Below are 27795 nucleotides of genomic sequence, written 5' to 3'. Positions count from 1 at the left end.
ATAATATGATGGGTAACAACTCATTTTCAATATGATATCAGTAGTATCTGAATATATATTCTTTAGTTTATATTCATGTATCTGAGAGTGACATCAAATAAAAGAAAATATAACTTGTCAAGGTTACATTGCATGGTACCCTCGCTTATTTGTCAGAACCAGTAAAAAGCAATTCCATGTCTTGCACAAGTAATCCTCCAAGAATAGAATACACAGGGTTTGAGATACAGATATTTCTTAATAAGAGGATTGAACAAAAACAATTCCCAGGCCCAGGCTTTGAAAAAGGAACAAAAGAAAGACACCATGCTCTTTCTTCGAATCACCCCAAAAACAAAACGGATGCAAAAGCCTTTCCCAACACAACAAGATCTCTCTCACTGATCAAGAGTCTTCCAACTTCAAATTTCAAGAAACGAAGGACTCCATCCGACCATTAAAAGCACATGCAGAGTCCTCAAAGATTTGCATCTTCTACAACTTCTTGGAATCAAAGCCTCATAAATTGCAATCCAAACTGGCAACTCACAACCCTGAAGTGTAGATAAGCTGAACCAGGTCTTCAAGATCCATGCAAGACCATCCTAATCGTCATCTGCGAATGAATATGAAAATTGATAATAATAGATCCCAATTCCGTTAAGACTTGACTATAAAAGCCGGACTCCAGAATGACATTTGCTCTAATATGATATCACAAGATTTGTGGATTTTATTTGGAAAAATATACACACACGTGAAATATATATATATATATATATATATAGAGAGAGAGAGAGAGAGAGAGAGAGAGTATCCCAGTACCTGTGATAAAGGATTCTAAAGTACTAAATTTTTTTTAGGGCCGTGGCTTTATAAAGCCACTCCTCAAATCTCGCCAAAAAATGCAGTTCTGGCGCCATAAAACGTTCCAATTTATCATCACAACCTCAACAATCATGGATATGATTAGTGAAATGAATACTTTCCCTACATGGTCGATCTTATTGCATGGTTATTGGACCCTACATTTCAAGTGTTTACAGATATACCAGATCTACACCCTTCTTTGAACTTCAAATTCTATAGTCCTAGGCGGAAACAGATTTGCAGCACAACGGTTTCCAGTGCTGGAACTATATTTTCCAAGTTGGGTTTCGTGCGGCTTTACTAAATATCTTAAAGCCACTGCCCGACAAAAACTGCTCCCTTAAATAAATCTCTAACCAAGTATCTTATTTCGAAAGCAAGTGTGACTGCTGCTGTTGTGATGATACCATAATCTTTAGTAACTTAACCAAATACAAAAGAATGAAATATCATTTGTATGCCCTTTTGGGTAATTCATTGATTAGGAGAGATCCCCATCAATCATGAGGTATTTGGATGCAATAAAACAAAACACTCAACTACATATGATATTAAAAGCCACAAGTCCACATCTACCATCAAGTCAATAATACTTACTGGAGGTTGGATCAACATGGACAAAGAAACTGGCAGCAACAATAAGATAGCATAGTATGAGCATCAGCCCTTTAAAATAGTTTGCAGTGCCTTCCTGCAATTTAAGAAACCAGCCATGATAGAATTACACACAACATACAAGAAACCCAGCAATTTCTCCATTTGTTGAATATCAAAGCAAGGAATTTTCAAAAGAAATAAGCGAAATAACACGGATTGGGGTTGGAGGGTGATTTACAAGCTTCAAAAGTCTTCTGCAAAAGTTCAATAACTTTACAACAGCCAATTACATAGAAAATTTCAAAAAATAAAAAAATTTAAAAAATCTTAGGGAAGAAGAGACTTATGAAGATGAAGTAACTTAGAGCTTGGAAATCCAGAAAACAACCAACATAATTGGGTACCATCGAAGTATGCCCAGCTTACAATAGAAAGTGAAAAATAGAATGGCAACCCAATTGAATCGCAACCTTCCTAGAGAGTATCATCTTGGACTTAATTTAACAAAATCAGCCACCCAACTGAAATGGTCAAATAGCATGGCTTTAAAACACAACTGGAGTATTGAATGGGTAAAATAACCAAAATTTCAATTGCATGAAAAACTTTTAACACGGTCTCCATTCCATGTTGGTGAACAAACCTGCAACATAAATGCTACGACAAGTACTGTTATGAAGAGTGTAGCAGTCTCAAAGAGTTGAAAATTCAAGTCCATTGGCTTTCCCATGCACCACCCAACAACCACACAGAACGGAATCTGCAATAATTGAGCATCATTGCCATAGATCATATTAGGCAGAGGATCAGTAAACCAAAACGGAGCTTGACTAAAATTTAAATACCAACAACATACAGTCATCATTATCATACCACAAACATTGATATCTGAGTAGATGATCCGATTGCAACTCCCAATGTGATATCCTGCAGATAATTCAATAACAGCCACTACAAATATGAGCAACTCAAAGAGGAGAGAATAGATTTTCATGGTAAAATTCTATCTTGGGTGATGTATACTACAGTCAATTACCACTACCGTACAGTGGACCATGGAAAACCATAGACTGTTAGGGTCATGATTGTCTGATAAAATGGATGGTGGAAAGAGTCATGCCTGCCAATTTGAGTTCTGCGGCTTTCAAAGGCCTGAGCTCTTGTATTGTTGCATGTGGTAGCTAATGTAGTAGTTTAATAAAAGAGAAAACACCCTAGGGGTTTGAAGTGGTACATGTATGGCCAAGGTGCTCCATAGATAAAAAAGGCCATACATGCAGGATGGCATCAGTGCCATTGGACTCACGCTAGGCTTGGCGGAATAAGCGTAGGAATGATTGACTCAAGAAACCTAGGACCTTGGGTCCAGAGGGACAAGAGGCCCTGTACACCATGATCCTTAAAAGTTTAGTATCCCCAGTCAAGGTCGAAGTTAGCCTGGTAGTCAAGCGTTTAGCCAGGGGAAAAGGATACCCCGGCATGAGGGTTGAGGCTTGTGAGGGCAAGGGCGAAAACCTCAACACTATAACCCCACAGCGTGCACACAATTACCGACATTTTGGGGAATGAATCTGAATGGTCTGAGGGAAGACTCCCGAGTTTTGCACAGGTCTAAAGGAGGCATAGCTTGCGCTTGAGAGGGCACTTGGGAATCCATAGCAACTTTATAGCTCAGGTACTTATTAGCTAACACTTAGAGGCCCATTTTCAGCACCTACGAGAAAGACTTAGGTCGTGATCCTGTTGGATTAGTTTAAGATGTTATATGTAGTTAAAGTGGCTAGCAAAATGAAGTTCCTATATATAAGTTGACGTGTTAGCCCACAGCATGCCTATCGCTTTAAGAATTCTAATATTTTTATGAGTTTTATCGTAAGAGCATCATATTTGTTTCTTAAAAAAACAAAAAGAATTTCTTTCTACATATTCAGGTGAGAATTTTGAATTCTTGAATGCTCAAAAAAAAAAATGGAATTTTTAATACTTAAAATAGGAAGGGAAATATGTGAATTGTGTTTTATGCTAAACAAGGACTGTTTTAGAAGTTCATGGTTTGTTGTATTCTCCATGCCTTGCATTAGATTTTCTTCTACTCTAGTGTGTAAGGGACACATGCAGACCACACTTAGTACCCATTATCAACTGGTAGGACTGCATGAGGCTCAATGGCCTCCACGCGGTATTTAAAATTCCAATGTTGGTTGAAGTTACCTGTGGAAAGAATTCAAGAAAATAAAGAAGGTCCAGGGACTAAATGTCCTTTCCAAGATTTTCAAGTAAAGTTCATATCTAATCAGAGGAGTCTAACAGTCTAACTAACTAAAGGAATCGAAAATACTTTCAAAATAAAAATAAAAATAAAGGAATAGAAAAGATTCAAGAATGATTGGATTTCAATTGAATCTTGGAAACCTGTAAAATGCCAGTTTGAATAGACGAAGTGGGACTTCAATTTTAATAATGGAGGATTGGATAAAGCAATAAGGGGTATTGGTGTGACATCATTCTCAGAATCAAACTCCTGCCTAGAAGGTGAAATCAAACTCCTGCCTAGAAGAAGGCAAAATCAAACTCCTGCCTAGAAGGTGAAATTCATTAGAGGGCACATGAACCTAGAGAAAACCTTAGAAGCAAAATCGAAACACTAAGAGTCACATCCCACAAAGTTTTGAGATCTTCTACGAACATAAATTGGATTTTTTGATATGAATTTTAGTCTTGGTGCACTGCCGTAGTAAGAAGAACCAGTGTGTGGTGTACCAAGTTCCAGGCGGTAATCATTGGGCAACTCTTGCAGCAGATTTCTTGTTGTCTTTGTTTTGATTTTGTTTTTTTTTTTCTGCAGGCACTGTATGATCCTGGCATCAGCAAGATTTTAGGTGTGTTTCTTGCTGTTTCTTTTTTATGCTGTGTAACTTATAATTTTGATGTATGGAAGTACATAGCAGCATTTGTAAAGTGGGTATAACATTGTTATGAGTAATAAAAACTTTTGAGAAGAACTTTTGAATTTGCATACCTAGTAAGCACCGCTATCACTGCTCACCAATGGGATCATGTCTAATTCTGGGATCCACCTTTGTCTCCATTCCCATCCAACATTTCATCAAATGGGAATGGACCTCACGGAACTATATTTTTTCCATAGTTTGTTGAAGTAAATACTATATTTTCCCTTTGATAAATGATATTTACTAATTTGTACAATATGGGGCCAGAGAGAGAGAGAGAGAGAGAGAGAGAGTGAGGGGGGAAAAGTAGCCACTTGTGCTAGACACACTCACGAGTTTGTCTTTCATCGCAAACATGATGGCACTAGCATGCTCGGCTGCATTACCCACAATGGGAAGTAGAATAACACTAATGAAAGCCACTGGCACATTTAATGATTCAGATGCTCCCTGAAATGAAATTCAGCCCCACCAACTTGGTCACTTGCAAAAAACAAATATCAACGGCCATTTATATACCAGCAAGAAAATCCAGTAATCAGATAGGAATGAGAACATGCTTCCCTATCTCTGGGTGGAACACTAACAATAGAAAAGGTGATGGGCATTGAAATATTTGGAGCAAATCTAAAGAAAATCATCATCGAAGCATTTAGAAGAGGTTGTACAAATACATGTGCACAGAATAATTCTTCTGTGAAGATGCAATAGCCCAGTAGGAGGCAACACAATTTACACTACTACTTGGAGTATAATAGAAAAAATCATACGTGTGAAAACTTTCTTTCCAGCTGATTGCCAACGCTTACATACCCTGAGAAAATATGAACTTTATACTAGGTTATTACATCTAATGTTCAACATGTAATGTGTTCGTAACCAAGGGAGAGAGAGACTTCACGAAATAAAAGAGTTCAAGTGGTTGAAGAAAAATCAATTTTGCTTGCATAGTTTTTCATAACAGCTAAGTTCAGTTTTTCATAACAGCTAAGTTCTTTGTGTTAAAAAGTTAAAAGTTTCATCACACAAACATTTGTAGTTGCAAATCATACTACAGAGTACTATGTTTTCCTTTTTCCTTGGATATAATAAGATAGGAGGAAAGAAGAACCGAGACATTACATCATGAATTTTCAATCATACTACAGAGCACTATGTTTTCCTTTTTCCTTAGATATAATAAGATAGGAGGAAAGAAGCACCAGGTTATTACATCATGAATTTTATTTGAAACTGAGACTACATATTAGTGTTATTGTATAAGATAGCCTCCACAGCACTTGGCTAGTCAGAAACACGTAGGCTTCAAGATTATCGTGTTTGTCACCAAAAACAAGAAGATAAAACCACCATTTTAGTTGTCTAAACAATAGGCTAAATCCACAACAAATATCTTAACCCACAACAAATATCTTAACCCTATTCAGCATGTCTCGGAAAATGCCCTCGTAGCAACCTTGCTTTTTTTCTGGGAATTTTTCACATGGGATCTAACTTGAAACCCCCTTTATCTAACATTTGGTTTCCTCTTGTCTCAAGTCCTTACTGACACTTTAAGACACAATAACTTTAAAGGTTCGTATGGCAGCTAATAACCAGATTTTTTTATTTGACAAGTGGGGCCTTAACCAGCTTTACCACCTTGCATCCCCCTCAAATGAACCCAGAATCAAGTAGGAGTGTACACTGGACTAAAGGCACCTGATATTATGAAAATAATAGAAAAAAGCACTGGGAGACTCTAGAAGATTAAGCTAATGGTGACAGTCATTACTAATTGGTAAGTTGACATCAGACATCCCATAACCACCACATTAATACAGAATGCCACACAAAGAGCATGCCAAAAAATGATAAAAAGACTAAATGATTGAATTGATGGTTAATTAAGAAAATCTAAAACAAATTTGTGTTGAGCCAATGTGTGGAAAAACATGGAATGAAGAGAGAGCTGTGAGGAATGCCTGAAAACAAACAAACAACACACTGTGATGCTCTCCACTGTTTTCTCTCTCCCCCTCCAACTACTCTTCTCCCTCTCTTTCCCCCAAAGCAACACTCTGATCTCGTCTTCCTCTTGCATCCCTCTCTACCATCTTCCCAAGTGCTGTCTTTCCCCTCTTTTCTTCAACATATTTGGTCTCTTTCTCCATCCCCCGATCTTTCGTTCTTCATCTACCTCTCCTTCTCTCCATCAGTTACTGGTTGCCGACCATTTTTTGGGTATTATGGGAGCACCTGATTTGTAGGATGCCACCCTCTGTGTGCACAGCACCTGGTTTATGGCTTGCCGCATACTTGCTTTTTAATCTGTTTAGGTTTTGAGCACCCAACTTGTGGGTTGTGGAACCTTTTTGGATGCTTTTATTATTAGCCTTATACTCTTTTTTGTACAGCGCAACCAGGATGTGGGTTGCCTGAGGCTCACTTCTCGTGAGGATTTTGTAGATCTCATACTTCACTAAATATAGTGGGAATACTTTCATTAAAAAAGAAGAAAAAAAAAAAAACACACCCACTCCAGATTCCAAATGAGAAAACCTTCAATGAGCACTAGTCTGGAAAAGAAAACATCAAATCTTGACTCAAAACAAGGATTAAAGACCATATCAACCAATACCTGAATGGCATCCACTAGGTATCCGGACAGGACAGAAATCCACAACGTCAAAATTGCAAGCCAGCACATGGTCTCCCACTGAGTTATCTCTGGGACCTCCTCATCATCTGAGTCTTCTTCGTGGCCATCATCTTCCTAAGGCAGTCATTTCAAGAAACTCATTTGGAAATCATGTCCTAGTGATGTACAAATTTGGTCTTTAATAAGCATTAAAACAACTATACAAAGAATGCTGAGATCTAGACCATGACATACTCCTTAAAGTCGACGAGTGTCACATTCCAAACAAGGATAATTGGCATGAACTACTTAGATATCACACTACATTGTTGCATATGAGCTTTGCAGAATTCTTAAACCAAGTAAGCATCCATGAAGAAGAAAAAAGAACATGCAATCATGACCCAAAAACCAAACAACCTGGTAGTCCACAAGGTTTAAGCAATCAAATAAAACCCGTTTATCATGAATTAAAGACGAACGATTTCAAGGGATGGCAACATAGGTGTGGATCTTTGCAATTTCTCTTATATTTATAATCACATTTAGCATAGAATAATTATACAGAATTCATGATAGACCTTGGACACAATGAATCATTTCATAACTGCTATTTCATTACCATCTATTGTGGACATAATAGACATAATTTGTCACAAGTGCATAAAAAGAGGAGTAGGCTGCCTAGAGAAAGGCAGGCCAAAGTCAGCCCCACTGTGGCCAGGCAGAAGTCTAGTAGCTGGGCCATATGAACAACCCAGACCCTGATCTGACGGCATAAATAGACAGGGATTTAGGTCCCTTTTCCCTTTTAAGGGGTTAAAAGGGTTAGGAGACAAACCCATTGATGTGTGCGTGCAAGTCTGTATATTAGGTGTAATAAATATTTGTGCAGGGATATTCTAGTCTTTTGTACCCCTAGCATATTTCATAGTAGTCCATATAGCCTGAGGGGTGCACATGGAAGCACCATGTGGACATCAATTCAGAGTATTTCATATTTACGTCTCTTGAAGATTACTTACAAATGGAATTGGTGAGAAAGCCATATTTTAAATCCCTTACATAACTTTATAAAACTATCTAAAAAATCAATATTCAAGAAAAATAGAGAAAGTGCTATAAAGTAAACAAAATCCAAAAGGAATAGAATTCATCTTAATCCTATACATGCAACAAACTTTATCTATTATGATACTACTGTGAGAGGAGATCCATTGTTAAGGGGAGAACAATAGTCAGAGGCACATTATTAAATAACAAAATTTGTGAGGAGTGTAGTGTGAGACAAATCTAAGGTACTTACTAAATCAACCAAAATGGATGGTCATAATTGCCTAACGATAGCCAACATGCTTAAATCTGAAGTAGTTACTTAAGCATAGTACAAGTACATGTCGCGGGCAGTGTTGTCAAACATAGATTCATCAGCCTAGGCAGCCTGTTCCCGCATACTACAAGTACATGCAGAGGGCAGTGTTGTCAAACATGGATTCATCAGCATAGGAGGCCAGGGGTACAGGCCACCTAGGCGGCTGGGCGGGTACCTAGTTCCCTAGGCAGCCCGTCCAGGATGGTTCTAGGCCCCATGAATGGTGTTCAGGGGGTTGGGTTGGAAACCATACCCCCAAATTGATCTTAGAAACCAATTTACTACTGAAGACCCTCGCCTCTAACCGTTTGGCACTCGGTCACTCGCAGTGTTTCAAAAAGCGCTAGGTGGCACTTAGGTGGTCGGGAGGTCCAAGCTGCCCAGCGCCTAGGCGGGCGCTCAAAACCTAGGCGGCCCAGTAGATTTTTTTTTATTTTTGGAGTTTTTCTCTCTCTAAAATAGGTTCTAATCGGTTTTGGATTTCAAATCAACAAAAAACCCACAATTTTGCACCTTTAATATTAAAACAATGACCCAAAAATACCCTCAACGAAGGGCATTTCCGCCCCTGGGCGGCCGCCTAGGCGGGTTCCCGAGCGCCCAGGGATATTCGCTTTTTTTGGGCGCCTAGGCCTGGGCGATGTGCTCAGGCCCCCAAAACAATGGGAGTCTAGGATTACACACAATGCCACACGACCACACTTCCACTCACTGTAGACACTTTAACTTCAACTCATTTTTTATTTTGGAGGATTCTTGTCAAGTATCCTCAGATACACACCCATAGAAGATTTCCTATGAACTATATGACCACCAAAGCGCTCCCCTACACATACCCAAAACTTCCCTAGAGTTTTCATCAAGGTAACCAATATTTTTTATCCCAAAACTAGATCATGTTATAGAGAATTGATAGATCCTTCCAATGGTCCAAGTTTCACCTCAATCCAGTATACTGTTTGGAGGTTATGGCCAAATTACTTAGGCATGCTGGAGCAGGAATATGTTGTACGGACCACCGTGGCACAACTTTTAACTTTTGCACCCTAGCTTGCGCTACATGCCATGAGAAATGTGTGGAAGGTCCTAAAATGGGTTTTTAACCCCAAAAATCAGCTAAAAACCTCAGCCGTTGATCAAAACCCTAGGTCCCACCCTCCTTCCTTCTTATACCTTCCATCTTGGACCCCCAACTAGTCATAGTTAAGTTCAGCTTAGAAAAGTGAGTTTTAGAGAGAGAATATCTAAGAAAAATGCTAGATCCTAGGAAAACCCTATTAGTATCATTTTGAGGTCACATTTCCCAAAATACCCTCAAATTCCCATAGAATTTCAGGATCAAGATAACCTTGACCCCATACCCTTCCATCCTAGCCTTAGATTTAGGGCCAGAAACCCTAAATTCAAACCTAGACTCAATTTTCCTTACCCTAAACCTCAGTTACAAGCTTTCACAGTCCTTCAGCCTAGACCTAGTCAAATCTGACAGTTTAAAGTTGAATCCAATCAAATTTGAGCCCTCCTAGCCCAAGTCTAGCTCCGTTTCACCATTAAAACTAAGATCTACCATACCTTAGTCTAGATCTGATGCACCTGGTAGTCCTTTAACTACTCAAGAAAGTTCCCATGAGCCTTTTGACCTAATTAATCCATCCTTTGACGACCCCTTTTATGCAGATCCACATCACAAGATTGCAAGGAGATCCAAGAGGAGAAGGCTGACTTTTTGAAGGAATTTATTTTTTGTTTATTGTTGTTTTTGCAATTTTTAGTTTTTCTAGCATTTTAATTAAAGTTAGAACTTTAGGGATCTTTTTTGTTTTATTTTTAATTAAGGGACTTATGAGGTATTTTTATAATGTGTTAACTTAAGTAGGGGTAGTTTTGATCTTTCTTTTTATCTTAATGCAATAAAATGATTAGAGATGTCATGGTTTCCAACACTTTTGGGAAGTAAACAGTAAAAACAGATTGTGAATAGTTTCAACAAGCCCTATCTAGGGTTTTGGAGAAAAGTTTTTGTGCAAGGAAAGCCAGATTCACTTAAATCTAGCTTGTATAAATAGCTATTGAACTGTTTTTTACCTCTTTTCTCTATTTCCCTGCATCAAATTGGAAACAGAGCCTAGGGTTTTTTCAACAACAAAGCTAGGAATCTACAAGTCCAGAGTTTACTGATTTTAGGCCAAGTTCACCAAATCAACCTAGAACTTGTTGGTTTCAGTTAGGTTTTGTTGGTCCTCTGTCCAAGGTTTGTGAATTCAGTGAACCTATGGCAGCAAGAAAAGCTCGAGGCAAGAGTATTCATATGGATCCACCTCGTGATGAGCAAGATCAAAAGATAAGAGCAGTTGAGACAACAATTTCAAGAACTTACAAGGCAGCTTGCAGGCATTCGATCGTGGGCGAGATGAGTTTTGTCCATCCAAGATGATGTTGAGTACAACCCTTTTCACTATCGTGCTCTGCAAGATGAGGGGGGTGAAGAGGAATACAATTGGAAGTATGGGCGGCACTCAAAATCCATATATCTAGAAATAGATATTCCTGATTTTGAAAGAAAGTCACAGCTCGACGACTTTAAGACTAGTTAAATACCATGGAGAGGGTCTTTGATTACAAGGATGTGCCAGAGAATAAAAAAATGACCCCAAAACCTTAGATAGAGCTTCTTGACACTATTCACAATCTATTTTTACTGTTCATGCCTCAAAAAGTGTTAGAAACCCTAACAACCCAAGTTCTTGTAGTACATTATGATAAAAAAAACCAAATCTACCCCCACTTAAGTTAAAACATTATAAACATACCCCATAAAGCTCTTCACTTAAAATAAAACATAAAGATCCCTAAACTGCCCCTAACTTTAATTAAGCACTATAAATAACTAGAAAACTGCAAAAACAACTATAAACTAAAAATAACTTCCTCCACGAACTCGGCCTTCTCATCCTGGATTTTGTTGCGACGTTGGGATGGGGACCATCATAAGGGGGGTTGTCAAAGGACACTCATGGGAACTTTCTTGACTAGGCAAAGGATTGCTACATCATTAGATCGACTCAATTTAACCATGGACCTATCCAAGTCAAGACTAGATCTGCCCAATGACACCCCCAATGCCTCTGATCAAGCTTTCAATTCAATATAAATACCTTCATCTTGGGGATCTCCCCACTGGTATCAAAGGATCAAAGATCAGTGGCAGTGCATTGTTCTAATTCAACATCGAAGACTCTAGGTACTCTCTTTCCTTTATTTTCTTTTAATTTATCAATTTCCATTGTTTTTATTGTTATTTATGTCTCCTTTAAAAAAACTTTGTATATTTTCTTTTAAAACCTTGAGATTCCTACAATTTATGGGTATTGCTGAGGTGGTGTGCTTGGGAATATTTTAGCATACTTTTGGTGGAGCTCACATTACCCTCTGAGTCCTTTTATTTTTAAAAACCTCACTTTCTTCAATTTCTTTTCCAATAATCCTTTCAAACTTATTCTCTTCAATTTCTTGAAGGGAACTCGTGGGTGTCAAACCATTTAACCTCACTTTTTGCTCCGGCCCTTTCTGGGCCGTGGGAATCGTAGGAAGAGGGATTGCCACAAAGAAATAAAGAAAAAATGATCAAAATGGCTATTTAAAAGGAAATTGAAGAAAATGATTTTTTTAAATAAAAATAAAAAGGACTCAAAAGGATAAAGAGGGCTCCGCCGAAAGTATGCAATGTAACCTCCACGCACCACCTACGCATTGACCATAAACACCAAGAATCTCATGGTTCCAAAAGAAAATAACAAAGAGTTTTTCTCTTCTTCTTTTTTTATAGAAAATTTACATAATAAAAATAATTAGATATAATTAAAAAAGTAAACAATTAATAAAAGAAAGATAAAGGAAAACTAACCAGAGTAATTCATGATGAATTAGATTGAAAGTTGACCTTCAATTCCTAAAAAGGGAGATTGATCTTTGATTCGTAAGACAAATCCCAAATATGAAGATATACAGACAGGATTGAAAGTTGATCAGAGATATTGAGGCTTGTAGAGATCATAACTAGCTTGAAAAGGGTAGATCCATGGTCAAATTGGATAGATCAAGGGTTCAGGGTAGCAAATCTATTTAATGGTGAAAAAGGGATAGACTATAATATGGATTATTCAGATTACATCAGATTTGGCTTTTGATAGTCAGATCTTACTAGGTATGGGGATTGAAGATGAGCAAATACGTAACTGGGCCTTAGATCAGGGTAAACGAGGTCCTAGTGTCTAGGGTTTTTAGTCCTAAATCTAAGGTTGAGATGGAGGGTATTGGACTAGGGGTTTCTAGGAATAAAATTTGTTGAGAAAGATTGGGTTTGGGGTATTTTTGGAATGAAATTTTATGAGAAAGCAGGGGCATTTTGGGAAATGGGAGCTAAAAATCCAAGGGTTAGGGTTTCTAAGGCTTAGGTTCAAATCTTAAGGCTAGGGTTTGTCTCAAATCTCTCAAACATTCTCTCTAGAAAACTATTTTTCTCTATTAAGGTTTCCTCATCTAAAAATTAGTGGCACAAATGGTGGGTGAGGGAGAATATTTATAGGCATAAGGGACCTAGGGTTTTTATCAATGGCTGAAATTTCTTATTCTTAAGGTTCAAAATGCATTTCAGAACCTTCCACACGTATCCCAAGGTGTGCACCACAAGTTATGGCAAAAAAAACTAAAAAAATACTTCCAAACGAATATCAGATTCAAATAAAACTTGGACCATTGGAGAGACCTTCCAATTCCCTAAAAATGGTTCAGTTTTGGGATAGAAAAGGTGTTGATTACTTGGGAAAGGTTAGTAAAGTTAGGGGCATGTGTAAAGAGTATTCTAGTAGTGCGGTAGTCCTAGAGTTCATGGATAAGCTTCTATAGGTATGTATGAGTTTTTCATGTAATCCATAGCAAGAATCATCTAAACCAAACAAGAAACAACCAAATTTCAGGTGTCTACGCTCACATAACTACAAACTCTCATAACCAACAGTAACTCAACCCTAAAATAGCATATATGTACATTGAATGCAAATAAGTACAAAAGTTTACTAGCATTTGTTCTTTTGCAAATAGGTTCTCATCAAATGTATGCACTTCCTAACAGGTTTGTATATTGAAGTTTCGTATAACGGTTTGAGATCAGCTGAAGCATCAAATGTTGACCAGTATTTTAAACTGCGGGATGCGGACCCAATGCGGCTAGGCGGCTCAATGCGCTCCAGATGCAAGCACATCACCCTGATGCCGTCAATAAATATAAAAACATTCCAAAACATCTCAAAAAATAGCTTACTGCATAGAAAAAAAATATGGGGGTGATTTATGAGATACTAGGTAGTTAATTTATTCATTAACTACAATATTATCAGTTGTCGAAGACTCCAAATCCCCTAATAGAAGACATTAGCAAGTAGAAATAGGAAACTTGAGAGTAACTTTATAGGAGACTATATGGAAGAAATTAGAGGCTCCCTAAGCTCATGTAATCTAAGAGGCTAAAGTCTGGGCCAAATTGCCCAATTGCCTGGACCAGATATGCAAAACTACTGAGGGTTACAGCAATGTACATACATGCATTCTTCCTCTCTTCTTTCTTCTATCGATTTTCATTGTGGTTTTTTTTTTTTTTTCTTTCCTCCTTTTGTGAACCACAATTTTGGGGTCAGAGGTGCAAAATGCATCCATTGGCCCCTTGGGGAGAGGTTTTTTTGGGGGAACACTACCACCAATTCTTACAACCCTCTCCCTTGGAGTCACCTTTTGCTCATACCAAATTCTAATAAATGCTCATCATCTTCATCATCATCAAATAATTGAATTTCATACACTATATCTTTTTGTCTCATTTTCTTCCTTTCTTTTAGTTTTTTTAAGCTATCCATACATTCAATAATCTCCCTTTCATCTCTTTGGTTGCTTGTGGCATGCTCTGACATTCCCAGTAAAACCAGCTAGGTGCTCCTTCTGTCTGAAAATACCCCCATATAAGTATTTGCACAAAGAGTACAATTAACACTATTCAATCTTTTGGATTTTTGACTTTTGCATATTTCCAAGCCGGATCCTTTTTACTCGAAGATATTGAAGACGTTGCCCTAAAAAATAAACAAGTGTTAGGAAAAACTTACCGATTGATCGAAAAAAAAAAATTTCAATATCCTCTCGGCCCTTGAAACCCTCGATGTCTTGATGAATCTAAGCCCAAACTTCTTCAAATCAACGCCCAAGGTAATCCCAATTCACAACCCAACCAAGATGCAAAGCAATCTGACAATTTCAAACAAAAAAAAAATTTGCCCAATTTTTTTACAACTGCAGCTCTTTTTTCTTTCATTTTTTTTCGTCTAAACCGCCCGCCCCCCCTCCTCCTCTTTCGAGCGGGAAAATTACTTTACCGCCCACGCTAGTGGGCATTATTCTTGCCCACGAGGCTGGGCAGTGTATGCGGGCACATAGTGCTCTACGCCGGGATATGGCGCATAGGTGGGTGCATCCCTAAAGAGCGCAAATGTGACCGCAGTTCAAAATACCGACGTTGACAATGGGTTTATATGCTGAATATATGTACAAATCATACCAGCGCTTTTCTTTTTTCAAAAGGGTTTTAATAAAGTGTACGCACTAAAATTTCACTTTTTTCTAACTGAAAAGTTTCCTACAATTGTTTGACATCACCCTAGGCATCAAATATCAACAATGGATTACTAGGGCATGCTCACATTCTGGTCATTTCTTGCAATATGACGGCTGGTGCCATGTCAAACCAAGGTTTTTAAAACTGGACCAGCCAGTTTGACTCATGGACCAGCTTGAAAATCAGTCCAGTCCAGCCCCCTAGACCAGTTTGTCCAGCAAATTCGGGCAGGACCAGTGGACCGGCCTGTCACATCATTAGACCACTAGACTGACTGGTCCAGGACTGAACTAGCCAGTCTTGATGGGGCGACCAAATTCCCAAAAAACTTGTCTTTTAAAAAATACAGTTTCCAACCCTTAATTTCCCTACCCATCGTAAAGTAGCTCTTACTCTCTCTCTCTCTTACTTCCCATCCCTACCCATCTCTTACCCACTCTCTCTTACTCCCCATCTCCCCCAACCTCTCTCTCTCTCTCTTGCGAATAAATTACACATTTAGGTTTTTTGGGCTGTCATAACTGGATCTTGAGCTTGGCTTCGGACATGCTCTACTCATATTCAAGCCTGATTTGCCAGATTTTGGCAAATAGAGGCATTTTTCCGGCAAGAGTGGGGAGTACTTTGGCAAGAGAGTAACTTACACGACAAAGAGGCTGATTTTTCCGGCAGGGTTTTGCTTGTTCTTGTATGCTTGGAAATGACTTCGGTAAGAAGAGACATTTTTTGGCGAGGGTGGGGAGTACTCTGGCGAGGATTTGAGTTAGAAAGTGAGAAGAACGTGAAAAGAAAGTGGGAGGGAGAAAGATGGATTGATGGAATGCTTGGGAGTGAAGGTGTGTGTGTGTGTGTGTGTGTGTGTGAGAGAGAGAGAGAGAGAGAGAGAGAGAGAGAGAGAGATGGTGGGGAAGATGGGGCTTAAGACGAAGGGTGCAAGAGGCAATGTGACAGAAGGTTGGAAAGATATGGGATGGAAAAAGAAAAATTTTAGGATCAGGATTTATGTTGAGGGCAAAGATGGGTTGTTAGAGTTAAAAAAAAGGTGCAAGGGTCCAAGCGGTGTGAATAAACGTTTTTTTTAAAAACACTCTATGCTTCAAGTAATTTTGGGGGGTATGGAGATTTTCCCTTCCACTTTTTTATTTATTTTTGGTTATGTAAGACATTAGTGAAACTAAAGGGTACCTAAAAAGTGAATAATGAAATACAAAAATATTGTGTAACTATTTTTCACTTATAATTGCAAGTTCACATTTGTTGTGTAAAAATAATTTTTTATACATGTTTTTCATTATTTTTTCTTTTCTATGCATCTTTCCTATTTTTTGTTCTTAATTATGTGAGCGATTCACCTAAGTCCGCCACTGCTAGTCCCAAGCCTAGATGAGAAAGGAGGAGGGTTGTGTTAGGTTGGCAGCCAGTGGAAAACTTTTGCCATATCCTTATTATAAATCTGGATCCAAGTTACCTAAATAGCTGGGATAAGGCTCGGATGATGATGGTGTGAGCGATTTGACCAGTGAACCAGTCCTATCCAACCTGTCTAACACGATTAGTGTCCTTGCCAATTGGGTCATCCTTTCGGTCTTGATAGCAGCCATTGTCCATACCGGTTCGGTCATCCTTCTTATCTTGATAACATTGTGTCAATATTTTCCCATTCTTTTTTTCCCTCTTCTCTAACATCCTTTAATTTTAACCAATTGCTTCCCATTGCTCATTGCTATCTCATACCCAAATATGTATTATAGAATGGAAGAACCTTCAAATCGCCTTGGAGAATTTTTCTACAGTATTTTCTCCTCCCTTCTTTACCGTCCTATCTTGATCGAACTATTGAGAGCACATGTCATCATCATCAGAGCCTTATCCCAGCTTTTTGGGGTCAGCTACACAAATTTACGTTCCGCCATTCTGCTCTTTCAAGGGCTATACCCTTAGTGAGACCATAAGTTGTTTACAGGGAACGCTCTAGCACGAGCAGATAACGCAGATTCATGATTCATTGAAAGTCACAGCAAAGTTTTACACTGGCTGTCTACCTAACACAACCCTCCTCCTTTACCTGGGATTGGGACTAGCACTGGGCCAAACAAGGAGTTAGTTGAGAGCACATGTGAGTATTTTAATTACATTTTTCTTTTACAAATTGGAATTGGCTAAAATTTTGGCATGTATGATACCTAGGCACACCTATAAGAAATATTTCTCATAAATAAAATGATCACAATACCCCCAAAATAATTAGGGGTTTTATGGTCATTTTAATTTTTAGAAATTTAATTTTTTATTTTTTATAGGTGCATTTGAGTGAGAAGTATACACGCCTAGAATTTGAGCTCAATCCAATTTATGAAAAATATATAAAATTCAAAACACTAACATGTGAAGCCAACGTTTAGATTCGATCAAATGGTGATGAGAGGATGAGTGACTGCTAGAGAGAAGTATATCTTTTAATTTTGCAAGAAATCAAAAATATTGAAATTTTATTAAACTTAGATAGAAATAAAAAAATCTTAGATTTTTTAGTGTTTTTACTCTCTAAAACACACAGTGGGTTTTGGGGGCATTCGACCCTCCCCCCCCCCCTTCTTATTTCCCCTTTTTTTTGTTTTGGGGTGGGGGGAGGGGGGTTTGGTTGGAGTTGCTAAAAATGTCGTGGCCATCATTGTAAAAAATGCCCCATGCCAAGGGCCTATTTCCACCCTTGCCCAAGTGCGTCGAGGCACCTAGGCAGGTGTTAAGCGCCTGACGCCTAGGAAGCCCGCCTAAGAGGCGCCTAGGCATTTTGGCCTCTAGGCCACCTAGGAGGACGGCCATATTTTTTAACATTGAATATAATTAACCATTGCATCAACTTGAACTATGGTTTTCTAGACCTTTAACCCACTAAAGCACAGGTATAGTGAACATTAGTCCCACAACACCCCGCATAGATTCTTGGTTGTCTTAGGTATTACATAAGACACCAAATGAAATCTCCCATGTCCTCAGCATTGTCCTAGGATCTCCTAATTTGGTAGGCGATCCCTTCTAGGATCTCGATTATGTCGCTCGCAGAACGCATCTCTAAGGGATCTGGATTTTTAAATTTTGGGCTCTCGAACTCCACTCATAGGGATCCTGATTCTTGCTATTAGGGATCACAATCCTAACCTTAAAGACCAATACAACAACCAAACTGATGATTTTCTTTGTTTATAGCCAATTAGCAAAACAATTATTGTTTGCTATAAAAAATAAGATCCCTACTTTAAAGAGTATACACAATCCTAGATTATCATACAGTTTAAGGTTGGTAACAAGATCCCTAAAACGTTGGGATCAAGATCCCCAACAAGTTGGAATCTCGATCCCTAACATATGCAAGGTACAGACGACATTCCCAACCATAGGGATCTTTTAACATTTCATGTTCCCATCGCTCCCGATACCTTCCCGCTCTTGATCCCAACAACTATGGAACAAACACTATGCATAGTCATATTGTAACTTAATCCTATATAATCGCAAGGAGCTAATAGAGATATGGATTGGTCCTTTATACGATGCACAATCAGTTGTTGCAGGTTTTGATCTTTTTTTTACGGGAATGTACGAGAAGGTAAATGCAGACTCTCTCATAAGGGCTTTTTATCAAATCACTCTTAGCATACTTGAATTTTAGTGTCACCCTCTGATTTATTTTAGCCGTGTTGGTGCTTTTCCATTTTGATCTTCCATTAAAAGGTTCTTTTTATTTTAAAATACTTACCCAAAATATTAGTTTTCTAACCCAAAATATTAGTTTTCTAGAACATTGATATTTCACAAGCCATGAGATATTGGTGTTATGAAGAAAAGAACAATATTAGTATTTGAGAATCTCAAGTGGCTTAAAAGAAAAGAAGGTATTGGTAAGTCAAATGCTGATATCTTGTGATAGATATTTTTTAGAATGGCATGTTTTAATTAGGAGTGCAAAATTGGAAAGTGCCCCTCCAACCAGTCTAAAACAAGTACGGAATGGATCGAAGTGTCTAAACAAAAAAGCAATTATTTAGGGTTCTTTAACAAAATGCCCATGTTTTCAATGTTTTCATTTGGGATAAATAGAAGAGGATTAATGAATTTGGCAGACTCATTCGTTTAGGACCATAGTTGTTGGAGGCAAGAGCAGGTCCGAGAGTGGGATTGGTTTGGGGAATGCCAAATCGCCATGGGGTGGAAGCTCCCTGGGGTTGGAATAGCGTCAGTACATTAAAAAAGTAAGGAGCTAGATCCTAGGATACATGGGAGCGAGATCCCATGTTACTGGGATTGAAGTTTTGACTAGGAGAGATACAAGCTCAACTATACATAAAATGAGATCAATAGATATTACGTGATCAAATTAGGATCGAGCCAATGCCCGCTCGATCCAGTACCATACACCTTAGCTTTTTACCAATGCCATAGTTATAGTACTCCAATTGATTACAATAATATATTTTAATAATATCATAATTAAACTTCCAATGATAGTAAGCTGTAGCTTTTTAATACCATATTCTAGTATACCACGATTTGATATGCACCACAGTTAACATATGCTAAAGAAATAAATTTATAATACTAAGGACAACAGCAATAACTCAATTAATAGTATAGCTCATCTCCTTAGAGGGATCCTACAAGCATGTAGACTGAGATTCCATTTTATAAGGAGAGAGATCCCTATTTCTCTAAACCCAGCTCCTTCTTAGATCCCTTAAAGGAACCGCGGGATCAAGTTCCTAAGGTGAGACTGTGGCCTTACCCCCAAGGGATACGAACCTTCTGCAAAGCCACACTCACAAGCATGACAGACAGTTAATGTAAAACTGTTACAAGCAAGGATGCTTCAAAGCATAATACTTCTGGTGCAGTGAAAACTGAAACATACATAATCAAACAAAAATAAGAAGGGAAAAAAAACAAAGAAAGCAGGCCACAATATGGTCGCACAAAACAAAAAACAATTACATTCATGAACAGTGAGATTCTTCATTCAGATGATATTAGGGCCAATTAGAATCAGTTAAAAATGCAGCCTGTAGAGCCAATATTACATGCAAAGCTCCAAAGCAAAGAGGGAAACCAACCTCATTTACAGAATTAGGCAGATTTTGATGGCTCTTCAGCTGAAAATAAAGGTAGCTAACATATGCAAATAGCATAATGCAGCTGCTAAACCTTGAAAGAGCCAACTCGGATTTCCCAAAATGCACCTCAGTGTGTGTAAAATGAAGAACAGCTGGAAACAATATACCCATGACAGCCATCAATAACAATCCAGAGTTCACAACAGCAGCTGCCTGTAAGATAAAGAATGTCACTCCAAATAGCATCATAAATCACAAGCCACATGCATCATGTAAGTGCCTTTCTCATGTCACCACGCAGGGAAAAATATACCTTGTTAAAGACCTGATCTTTATTACAGAAAACGAGACCTCCCGATAAAAAAGCGCATCCAAGCACTAATAACATATTAGACAAAATAGAACCAAGCAACGATTGCTGAACAACACGTATCATCCCTTGCTTCAGAGCATAAATTGAAATTATCATTTCTGTCGCATTTCCAAATGTTGCATTCAGCAGTCCCCCAACTGCAGGTAAAGATGTGTTAATTGGTGTCCCAATAGAATAAATAAAAGAGAGCCAAATCAATAAATAATTCGCAACATAACTACACAATAACAATTGAACTAATCATAGCAAAAATATCTAGCAAGAGTAGAAAACAATTTTAGAAATGAATTTGGAAGATAGATTATAAAAACAGAACATGAACTAGGAAAGAGAAACTTCAAATAAACTACAAGAAATCCTTAAGGGCAAAACCATTATAACGTCGTAAAACAATGCATGGAAAACATGTTGCCATTCAAAATCACCAAGAAAATAAAACTAAATCCACAAAAAACACATTGGGAACTTGGACAAACACAACGAGAAGCTTGGTAATAATGTAAAAGTGACGTGAGAAGAAAATATTAAATAAACTACAAATGGAACTAAGCATAAGAGCTAATGTGCGTGAAGGAAGCTTATTACAAGCATGAGAAGCAAGATCAAACCAATAAAAGAAAAACAAATATAGACTCGGAGAATGTATAACTAGAAACAGTGCTGCATTTATAGGCCAGTTATCCTCAAGGACGAAACTTGGAAAGGGTAAAAACCAAGGCATCATGGCCGAGCGTATGGATTAGTAGTTCAAGAATTTTATCCACAACATGGGAGGGACTAAGGCCAACTATTTTGTCTTAAGCATACTTGGTTCATTCAGGTCAGCCATACACATCAAAGTTATAAGGCGGCCAATTGCTTTTGATAGAAAGCATTAGGGGGCAATTTGGAGTGTCCTTGCTTAGGTGAGATTGCAAGGCTTAAAGATCCTTCTTCTTTCAATGGAAGCAGGGAAAGGGAGTTTACCAAGACAAGCCATAAGCCAAATGGAACCCCAACAAATTTTCTGTCAGAAATTTTATGATGTACCTGTTCAGCAACCTGATAAATATGGAAGCCGGGTCTTAACCAGTTTGGATACTTGATGAAATGTGTTCTTCTATGGTTAAAGTCTGAACAAGAGCGTTAACCTTGTTAAACTGCTTCATGTGTTCTTGTCCATATCCATATTGAGCCCCATGAAAATGCAACATTTAATGTTTTGGATTAAAACTGGTATGCTGTTTTTTCTCCAATGCACGAAGCAGGAGCACTTTTATGTGTGTGCACAGTTAAACAGGGGTGAAGTGGATCCAGATAAGTAATTAAAACATGTGGTGGTGGTCACCTGAAAAGCCACCCCAACAGCAAGAAAATGTGTTTTTGGGTGGCATCCAGATAAGGCATAATTCTATTGCCATCAATTTGTATATGAAGATGCCTAAGCTGTGATGCCAAGTTACAAATAAGTATATGGGCATTGGGAAGTAGGGAAATGACTTGGCAAACCCAGGACATAGATATTGGTAGGAGCATCCCATTTGGCACATTTCCAGACAAATATTATAGCACATATACTGGACAAATGTTTGCATTCGACATTGATAAAAACATACAACATATTATATGCCATACCTTTGTCAGTTCCCTGAGGCAGTGCCACATTGTCAGAGGAATGCACATTTGTTTCTGGTGGTTTTCACATAAGCATCACTAAATTCTAGATATAAGATTGCTGTGTGGATCACAATTCAAAAATGGAATACATGGCAAGGATGGGAAGGTCCATTACATTACCTAATGATGAAATGGTCCATTATGAATGAGTTATTACATAGGGAAAATTGAGAAAGCAAGGAATAAAAGGAAAAATCAGATTCCAATGGGACAAGCGGAAAAATTTGTAGATGCAATATTTTTATATTGTTTTATATGCTCAAAAACCCATTATTTATTTGTTAAAAACACCATTATAGTCATAATAATGACAGCAGTTGAAGATAATGATTGTTTTTCTGTTTTCCCTCATATTAATTAACAAACTCAAATCTGTTGCACAGTGGCCATTATTTTGAATAGATCTGTTATGTTGGTAGTTTCTGAGTTTTATGCTCCCCATCATCACCGTGAAGCAACACAATGGGTGAGGATTCTTACTTTTATAAAAGGGTGAAATTTTCATGAAGCCCGTGCTTCTTAACCATGGGCCCAATTAAATCATCAAGGAGGATTCAAAGGTGGCTTATCCTTCTCACTAAATCTAAATGCTATTAAGGATGGGTTTTTAAGAAGGTGGATGTACAAACAAGAGATCCATAATATCTTGAAAAAAAACCCTCCACATCAACGAGTGGAATGGCTAAGTGGTACTTCAAAAATTTCAAAGATCACAGATAGGCATTTCATCTATTCACCTTGAGTACTAAATAATGGAATTGATAGACTGAGGCTTTTTTTTTAGAGCAGCATAAGTTAAGGAAAGTAATGGATTAGCGGCACTGCTTGATTGTGTGCCGTACAATAGAGTTGGAAAGAAAGGGGGACACTTTTCCAAGGAAAATGTAAATGCGGTTCTTAGCTAGCTGCATTTTACATGACTCCGCTATTACTAAAAGGGTAAAGGGAGGTAAAATGGAGGGAGCATCAACCACCAACACAATGTCATCGATTTGAGTGATGGATTCTGACCCCTCCTCAAAGAGACTATCAGATGCCAGATTTGTAGTCAAGATTTTCCAAACATTAATGCACAGCCTTGCTCAAAAGGTTTCATAACGACATGCGCTCAACCAGGCAATCATCTTTGGATTCTCCTGTTGCACAGGCTTGGAATTTAATATGTAAGAAACTAAAGAGTTTTGGAGCCTTGAAGCATTTAAGGACCAGGAAGAAGTGGGAGATTGTTGTTGGATTACAAAGCATTGAGGTGGGAGGCAGCCACAATGAGGTATCAAAGGCATCCAACCATTGATAGGTGTCAAAATAGCTTCTTGATTTAAGGAAAAATTATTCTCCTATGTTAGGAAGGAGATGCTAATATTCTTTTTAATTACCGATCTAGTTCATTTATTTCTTAGATTGTAAGATTCTTTCTTTTACTGCAGCCATTTGAAGATGAGGTTGACTTGCTCCCCTTTGTGCGCAACGAAGTCCATATCATTAATGAGTGCAAGCCAAAAGCTTTTCGAGAATGAGATCTCAAAGATAGTTGTTAACTTAAGATTCTCCTTTTTAGGTAATTAGATCTGAAGAATGATGATGTGTGTGTGTGTTGTTTTTGATAGGGTGAGGTGTAGGGTAGGGGGGGGAGGGGTGGCTTTGCAGATAGATAGAGATTTTGGTGCAAACTAAATATAATGTGACCAATTGACAAGTGATGGTTATGGCAGACAAGCGGCGGGGGGGGGGGGGGGGGGGGGAGGGAAGTTACCTATGCATGTGAAGGATCACACTATCCTGCCATAGTAAAGGAACAGGTTAGGCCCTAGTTTGGTGGTCGAGCGATCAAGTTCCAGGTGATTGACAGTGTAAGGATTGGTTCTCAGTTGCAAAGCTCTTGCTGTTAAAAGCCAACCTCACAGTCGAAACTAAACAATGAAGCAATGAAAGAAAGACTCAATCGCCTAATCTCCTACTCAGATCTGCCCGCTACAAAAATTATTATTAAGAAAAAAAATCGGTTGATTATACATTAATTGGAAGATTAAAAAATCGCTTGATTATTATCTTCAAATAGAGAAGATAATAAGCCTACTTTTCACATTAGATTAGCTGAAACAGCTCTGTTCATAACATAATCGCAAAACCATATAGAAACACTACACTAATTGGATAGAATAAGAAAGTTCTGAATTTCTAATTGCCACTGAAAGCCCCAGTGACAGCAGATTATCAACATCTGTGTAAATTAATCTTCATTTCAACCTGCCTAATAAGAAATAGGATAAGCTGAGTGTACAGAAAATAGGAAAATTATAGCTCCCCAAAGCTCCGTTTTTTTTTTTTTTTGGAAATTGTTGATGATCACCCCAAAGCTTATCTTTGGCATCCACATTACTATTTTTTTAATCATATATTTGACATCAACATAATTATTGAAGACATTCCAGCGAATATGCAGTGGTAAAAGAAATGATTATATAGGTTTACACATCGTAATTGATGTCATTTCAACAATAAGTGCATTCCAACTACTAAATAAAACATAAAAAAGGGTGCCCTTAAAACTGCAAACGCCTTGAGCAACACAAGAAAAGTAATACATGCATATCATGGTGATAAGAAATTACCACAAGCAGCAGGGTTCCATTAACATGCATAAAAATTTCACCATACCTGTAGGTCCAGTGTAGAACGCGAGCTGCCTACAGGACAAAAACAATAAATAAAATAAGAGCACTTTAACAATTGTTACATCAATGAGATAACTGAAAAGATAATCACAGCATTCGCTTCTTAAGGTAGTCCTTACTCTGTTGCATAACCTAACCGTTCAGCCAAAGGTGTTATGCCCAACGAGCTGAAGAAGAAGACCCATCCCTGCAACATGGATAACCTTATTTCAGAAGAGCAACAACTAAAAGGGCAAACCAAGCAAGAGACCCACTGGACAAAAGTTACATTAGACAAAGATTATCACTTTTCTTAATGAAGTGCAGAAAACTAAATTTCATAAATGTAAGAAAGCTTCAAAAAAGTAAATACAAGTATAATGGAAAGTGACAAAGCGTACATGCTTTCCTGTGAGATAATGCAGGAGAATCGCAAGGGGGCCACAAGGTAGTAGCAAGTTGATTTTCGCTTTAATGAGAACAATGTAAATGCTCGTGAATACTCTATTTCGTGATCGCTTTGAGATCCATGTATGGGAAAAGATTGGAAATGGACCGTTAGAAGATGCCTCGGAACCATGTGACTTTCTTATGACGGGTGATGAAATGACAAGGATCTCCTCCTCACTGTCACAGTCTTGTCTATCATCTATCGATCCCATCTAAAAATCAAAGCATCCATATTAGAATTGCAAAGAAAACAAAGAAAGCAGTGAACATTAAACATGAACAAGTCATAAGAGATGCGTGCTATAAGCAAAATCAAAGATTCCCATTTTGGAAAATCCACAGGCTTTTGCAGAACAGCATTCAGAAACTTGGCGAGTCTGACTCAAACTCATCCTAGTTACTTGGACTTGAGAGACTGCCGATTTCAGAACAACTACCATGGGAATCAGCTGTGTCTCGCAGGTTCCCAAGATTTTATTGTTATTATCTTGGGACTTGGCCAAGTCTCTTACAATCTCAGCCAAGTCTAGCCACTTGACTCAGGCTCGGGATCCTAGCGAGTCCCAACCCGACTCCTTGTTTTAAAACACTGTTGTGGAATCAACTCACTTCAACTTGAGGATGGGGCGTGAGCATTTTATGGGCCTTGTCATTAATCTTAGACATTTGCTACAGGATGACAGCAAGCTCTATCTCAACTTGCACACACCTGATAGAGCACTGCAAGCAAGCCCACACCAACGTTTCCAAGTCAGACTCAATTGCACAGCATATAACCAATTGTGAGATAGATTTTATGAATTGAACATCAAATTATGCACATAAAGTTTGACTCGATAGGGAAATACACATTAACGGACCAAATAACCCCCCGGCGATTAATTGTGATTTCTCGAGATTCTAACATAGAAAAGTATTGAAAATTGATAAGAGTTGAATTGAAGCAAGACATGACAAGGTCAAATGGTACACATTGTCATATGACAATTTCTTGATTGCATGAAACCTCATTACTTGGGAGTTTTCAATCAGGTTAAGACCCAAAATCAGGCCAAAAAAGGGAACTTGGAAATATTTAACATATTTCCTTTTTAAAAAAAACAAGAACATGGACATCGCAAATGCAAAGACACGGTAAACCGAAACTTTAGCAATTTCTTACAGCTTTTTTGCATTTCAATTCCTTGTTCAACCTGTGTTCTGAACAAATAAGTCGCAGACAAATTTCATAAACAATAAGCGGGTATCTACAAAAGATGGGAAACTATGTCCAATAGCCATCCTACAAGGGAATATCAAATGGATAATTGCAATAGGAAGTGGTGTCTCCATTATCAAACTCTTGTTCTTTTGAGCGGAAACCTGAACAATCAAAGCATCAAACTAGTGACTTGTAGTTTGACCAACTGTTACAGACTTGTAGTTTTTATAGTTGAGACAGAACTATTCAGACCCTAGGTATTCCCCAAAATATCAGGGCAATGAATTCACCACTTCTTTTTCTTTACTGTAAGCAATGAGATGTTACATAGAAATTTCATTTTTTGCTAGAATCCCTAACAACCATGTGTTCTATTTTACGAAGTATCTTCTCATTCCTTTCCTTTTTCATAATTTCTCATATTTTATAAACAAAATTTCAAGCTTTTCCTAATTAGAACCTCCCAATATATTCCGCTATGGAACAAACAATCATTGAGAAAATTATTATGTGACAATGCACTCCAGCTGAAAAACACGCTAGAAAACATAAGATTTGTTAAATACAGAATAATCCGTCTTTTAAACTCAGAAAGATAAACAAGCAAAATGTAGAATTGCATGCCTTAAATGTGCAGCAAATAAAATATAGCAGAGAAAATCAATCCCAAGTGAGTTCAATCCAATCGAACAATAATAAAACATTAACCTAAAAATAGGAAAAATAAATAAAAAAACATAGCATATAAACACTTCAAAAGAAAAAACGTACAGAAGGTAAGAGAAACAGAATCCAGTCCCCAGGACAACCGACGTAAAATGCCTTAAATCTCTACAAAACGAGCATAAAAATGCAGAGAGAAGCACTAGAAGCAGCGAACCACACATCTGAAAATAGGAAAAGTTACAATACAAAATACAAATCAATACACAAGTTAACAAACCAGAAGCCAAGATTCCAACTGGTAACCATAGTAGTACGTCCTACATCTACAGAGAAGAAAGCAATCAACCAAACAAAAAACAAAAAAACAATACACACAACATAAATTGAGATATTTTGTCGTTATTTCCATAAATGAAAGTAAAATAAATCTCAGAGAGAGAGGGGAAGGGTTTTCCTACACATTTAGCACTCTGAAACTGTACACAGGCGAATGAATAACGATCTAATGGCCCGATGAGTCGCAGATAGTACGATCACATTCAATAAATGCACAGTGCCTTCAAGAGAGAGAGATTCAAGGGAATTTAGAGAGAGAAAGAGAGTTGTGTTTGCAGAGAAAGAAGAAAGGTTTGTCCAGAAC

The 27795-nt window shown here is 37.9% G+C and overlaps 1 protein-coding gene across 13 annotated transcripts; it reads right to left on the bottom strand.

Annotated features, from left to right (window-relative positions):
• Positions 1 to 23: 23 nt before the first annotated feature.
• On the bottom strand, positions 24 to 27795 carry LOC18427450 (vacuolar cation/proton exchanger 3). Of its 13 annotated transcripts, none has more exons than XM_088854588.1 (14): positions 27614 to 27795; positions 27261 to 27376; positions 25801 to 26008; positions 25240 to 25500; positions 24979 to 25046; positions 24843 to 24871; positions 20469 to 20665; positions 20156 to 20368; positions 7018 to 7152; positions 4731 to 4847; positions 2320 to 2373; positions 2090 to 2206; positions 1447 to 1540; positions 24 to 595 (listed from the first exon to the last, which is right to left on the bottom strand). In XM_088854588.1, exons 4-14 carry the CDS (start codon positions 25498 to 25500, stop codon positions 585 to 587), a joined length of 1296 nt encoding a protein of 431 aa, XP_088710714.1. In that variant the 5' UTR covers positions 25801 to 26008; positions 27261 to 27376; positions 27614 to 27795; the 3' UTR covers positions 24 to 584. The 13 variants fall into 13 exon arrangements, with proteins under 13 accessions (XP_088710714.1, XP_006836562.1, XP_088710717.1 ...); XM_006836499.4 differs by having other exon boundaries at positions 25898 to 26008; XM_088854591.1 differs by lacking the exon at positions 4731 to 4847.

This window comes from Amborella trichopoda, chromosome 12 (genome assembly GCF_054954075.1).
Source record: "Amborella trichopoda isolate Santa Cruz 75 chromosome 12, AtrichopodaSantaCruz75HAP2 v2.0, whole genome shotgun sequence".
Classification (NCBI taxonomy): Eukaryota; Viridiplantae; Streptophyta; class Magnoliopsida; order Amborellales; family Amborellaceae; genus Amborella; species Amborella trichopoda.
Note: the sequence above shows the minus strand (reverse complement) of the source record. Positions and strands in the feature narration are given on the sequence as shown.